General features: G+C 35.3%; 1 protein-coding gene across 1 annotated transcript in view; it reads left to right on the forward strand.

Annotated features, from left to right (window-relative positions):
- The window catches only part of MON2 (MON2 homolog (S. cerevisiae)), a gene marked incomplete at its 3' end in the record, with an annotated part of 35696 nt that extends 31830 nt beyond the window's left edge, over nt 1–3866 (forward strand). Inside the window, exons 24-26 of the mRNA XM_009574992.1 lie at nt 99–392; nt 1143–1341; nt 3206–3866. Coding sequence (XP_009573287.1) covers nt 99–392; nt 1143–1341; nt 3206–3866 — 1154 coding nt within the window. The remainder of the gene's footprint in view (nt 1–98; nt 393–1142; nt 1342–3205) is intronic.
- Nucleotides 3867–4706: the final 840 nt, after the last annotated feature.

Genomic DNA, 4706 nt, shown 5'->3' on the forward strand with positions numbered 1-4706 from the left:
ACTTTTAAATGTGAAAATGAGAAACAATTTATTTCATGATCATTAAAGCCTTATAATATTTTTATTGTACAACAGCATATGTCTTATTTATTTTGTAGTGGAATATTTCAGATTATTTTTTCCAAAGAGGTGAAATAATTGAAAAGGAGCTAAACAAAGAAGAAGCAGTATTGCAGAAACAGGCAGAAGAAAAGGGAGTGATGCTGAATAGACCTTTTCATCCTGCACCACCATTTGACTGTCTTTGGTTATGCCTATATGCCAAACTTGGAGAACTGTGTGTGGATCCCCGACCTGCAGTTAGAAAGAGTGCTGGGCAGACATTGTTTTCTACTATTGGTGCTCATGGAACTTTATTGCAACATTCAACGTGGCACACAGTAATATGGAAGGTATGATGTGTAAGCTTCCACTGAAGGTTTTTTTTAAATTACATTTCACGTTTTGGTAACAATTGACATGCTATTTTAAGATCAGTTAACTAGTTTATTAAGACTTTTTAAAGATAAAATATGGTGGCAGAAGTCTGATATCGTCTTTTGGGTTTTTTTTTCTTCACACTTTCTTTTCGCTGGCCCTTAAAGCCTCTTACGAAATGTAATTTTTGTATCTTGACCATTTCTTTCTTACTCAGGAGTTGTATAAAAACGCTGCTCCCTTCCTGTGAAGACGAATGACTCCTTTCTTTGTGTGAAATTATGGTGATGTTTGAGGGTCGTGTGATTGGATTGATCTGATATTAGATCTAACTTTACTTTGCACTCTGTTTTGGCTCTCTTATTTGAGAGGATCCATCAAATGCCCTGTTCTAGAACAGTCATGTTAGTTGTGCCTTATGGAAAAAGTCAGGCTGTAGTTGTCTGTTGTCTGTTGCACCTGGGAGGTATCTGAGATCCATTAGTTTTAGCCTTCTGTTAGTGCTAACACTGTTCTCAGTGATTTTGATCATGCTGTTTCTAACCCTTCTCAAGTGAACATCAGTTGGCTGATTCTGCAGAGACTGTTTAGAATAAGGGAATTCTCAAGGTGACACAGTGACAGAAAGGATAATGGAAAAATTACTATTTTTTGTTGTTTTACCATGAATGCAACTATGTTATTTGAAAAGTTGCTTTTTTCCCCTCTTTTTCTGACTATTACAGGTTTTATTTCACCTGTTGGATAGGGTTCGAGAATCTTCTACCACAGCTGACAAAGAGAAGATTGAATCAGGAGGAGGCAACATTCTCATCCATCATTCAAGGGATACAGCTGAGAAACAGTGGGCTGAGACATGGGTGTTAACACTGGCTGGAGTTGCAAGAATATTTAACACCAGGAGATACTTACTGCAGCCTTTAGGTAAAATTTATAGTTCAAAGTTATTGAAAAATACAGTAATAAACTTTCTGCTTTTGTATATTTTTTCAGTTAAAGTACTGGGCAAGAATCTTAATCTTAACTTAAAAGTGTGTTCTGTTGTGTCTCACCTCAAATGTGATGAAAATTATGGAGTTTTTAATTCATGCTCCTTAGAGCCAAAAATTGTATGTACCAATTTCATCTTCCATATCACAGTACTTGAGATTAAATCTCACTGGTCACAGTTCTGGGTGCCAAATCGCTTTAATTTATAGTAGCCTGATAACAATAATTTTTCTGTTCTTTTGGTTATCAGAACGTAGTTTTCCTCTTATCTTTCTAAGGTTATGCAACACTTGCCTAGAACTCTTCCGTGGCATCAGTGTGTCAAGTTTAACAGTGCTCTAACAATGTAAAGAGAACTCACGTGCAAAGTCAGTGAAGTATACAGCTTAGAAAAGAAGAAAGGGAATTTTTTAATGAAAAGATTGGACTTGTTATGACGTGAAAGATGTTGAGATTACCCACTATTTCAAGTGATTCTTTTTCTCCCCTCATGATACTTCTCCACTGTTTGTCTTGTACAGAGGTGTCAGTCTAAGTTACTTTACTGTTGTCCCTAATGCAGCTAACTGAAGTGAGTTCCCTTTTTTTCTTCCTCCTTAAAATCTTACCTTTCCTTGAAGTTTTTTTTTTTTCTTCTATAACTCCTTGGTATCTTTATTTCTTTCTCTTCCTTTTTCTCAGGCTCTGATTTTTCCCTATTTCTTTTCTGCTTTCTCCTCATAGAAATTAAACATAAGGTCATTTACCAAACTATTGTAAAATATAAAATATTACTACATACAATTGAACAATGTAAATGTATTGAACTAGATAATATAATTCAGGATTCATGCCTGTTTTGTATACGAAAAAATGTTTTGTTTAAGTTTAGGCCTCTAAACAGAAATATTCTGATACGATTTCAAAACAGCTTTCATTTCTAGTTTGGTTAACTAGAATTACTTAAATACATACTTTCAAAAAAAAAAAGTGATATAAAGAATGTATAGCTTGCAATTCCTCATTACATTAATATACCTTCACCATCCCATAGTATGCAATTAATATATATAACTAGAAATAAGTTGTGTTTTATTTCATTTTGGTTATTTGTGATACAGATATCAACATATTAATAGCTATCAAGAGTATTGGTCATTTGCAGAAATGTAGTACATCTTAAACTATATTAAACTTGAGTTAAAACTGAATAAAAAATTAAAACATTGCAGGGCTATTTTAATTATTCAAACCCAGTAATCAGTAACATAGAAAATAGATGGTTAATGCAAAATTTAATGAAAAACTCTAACTCCAAAAATGAAATCTTTCTCTACAGTACAATTATCAGAGCACTTTAAAATCAATTCTTTATAAAAGCATATATAGATTGTATATATAGATTTGACCTTTAGACTAAAGATTTGACCCTTAATTCCTTGTGTGTGCTTAACACTTTTTGAAATCAACAGGCATCTGGTATGTATAAGAAAAAATCTGTTTCACTATGCTGAATAAAGAAAACGTATTTTTCTGGTACGGAATGTGGTATGTAATTTTTTGGTAGCAAATTCGACATAAACATTGATATATTGTTTCATTCTTCATATTTGTGTGTTTCTCTGTCACATTCATTCTTTCTGGTTATGGTTGGACTGATATATTCTGAAAGTCATTCAAGCCACCACCTAACCTCACGAAATTTCTCTGTATTAGAGTAACAAGTACATGAAGAGCCTTTTAGAGACAGGGTGGGTGGGAAGGTGTATAGGAAGCCAGTTCCAAGTTGATTTTTTTCCTTTCTCTTTTTTTTTAATAGGAGACTTTTCCCAAGCCTGGGATGTTCTTCTTGATCACATCCAATCAGCAGCACTCAGCAAAAATAATGAAGTTTCCTTGGCTGCTCTGAAAAGCTTCCAGGAGATCTTACAAATTGTTTCTCCTGTCCGAGACTCAGAAAAGCCTGACACACCACCTGCTATCAATGTTTCTGTACCTGTAGTGGTAGGGACAACAACTGCCACTAGTCTTGGCAGATCATTCATGAGAACTGACTCCATTGGAGAAAGAATAGGAAGATACAATGGATCTGAACCACCTGTAATAACAGATGAGATTGAAGATTTGAATCTTTGGTGGGCAGCCTGGAACAGCTGGTATAGGATTGGTTCAGAAAGTACAAGGCCTCCAATTACTTGTGATAAATTGACTTTCATTCCCAGCCAGCCTTTTCTTACAGCTTTAATTCAAATATTCCCGGCTCTTTACCAACACATCAAAACTGGTTTCAGCATGGATGATCTCCAAAAGCTGGGTGTCATTTTGCACGGTGCTGTTTCAGTTCCAATCAGTTCTGATGCTTCCCCTTTCATCCTTCCATCTTACACTGAAGCAGTTTTGACGAGTTTACAGGAAGCGGTGCTTACAGCTTTAGATGTTTTACAAAAGGTAATAATGTGTCTTCAAACGCGTGGTGAAAGGTAAACTGCACTACGTCTCAGTTCTTCCTCTCAGAACTATAGTGTGGTGACTTAAACATGAATTTTAAAAATTATTTATAATTGCACAGTGTACTGTATCAGAACAATCAGATTTCCATTCCTGGTGCAACCCAGGTGCTCTGCATTGAAAGGAATGGTTTAATCTTTGTGAAATGCACTTTTGCTTGATTGCAGAAATACCTTAAGTGTAGTGGTGTGGTTGTAGCCATTTACTTGTCTATCTAATATTACAGTATTGTACTATTATAAGGGTCTGTACACAGAGTTGGGGGAATAGTCCCCCAAACAGTATTCTTTATGTTGCCCACATAAAGTCCATAAAGTCCAGAAGAATAGCGATCATGAGAACTTTGAGTTCATGCAAAACATAAAACATAAAAAGGTCTCTGGCAGACCACCCACCTTCTTGCCTCTAATCAGTTGTTTAAGGAAAATGCTGCATCTCTGCTTAAGAAATTATTACTGTAGAACTCATCCTCAAAGAGCACCCTTCATGCAAGTGAATCTGTAAACAAATTAGGATGCCCTTTTTCTGGATAGTGAAAAAAAGAAAAAAGGTATTGCTTGTTTCTTTCTTTCCTTGCAAAATACATTGATCGTTCAGAAAACTTATTTATTCAAAAGAAGCAAAGTTGATAATGAATGCATTTATATTACAAGCACTGCTTTAGAAAAAACAAACCCCCCAACCCCCCAAAAACCTACTTGGGAAATGCCAGAATTAAAACTATCCATGTGACCTGACTTAATTCCCTTTGAGCTTTCATGTTATGACTACTTCGCTTAACTATGTGGTCATATCTTCCTCCCCCCTCCCCC

The sequence above is a fragment of the Fulmarus glacialis genome, unplaced genomic scaffold (assembly GCF_000690835.1).
Source record: "Fulmarus glacialis isolate BGI_N327 unplaced genomic scaffold, ASM69083v1 scaffold44743, whole genome shotgun sequence".
Lineage (NCBI taxonomy): Eukaryota > Metazoa > Chordata > Aves > Procellariiformes > Procellariidae > Fulmarus > Fulmarus glacialis.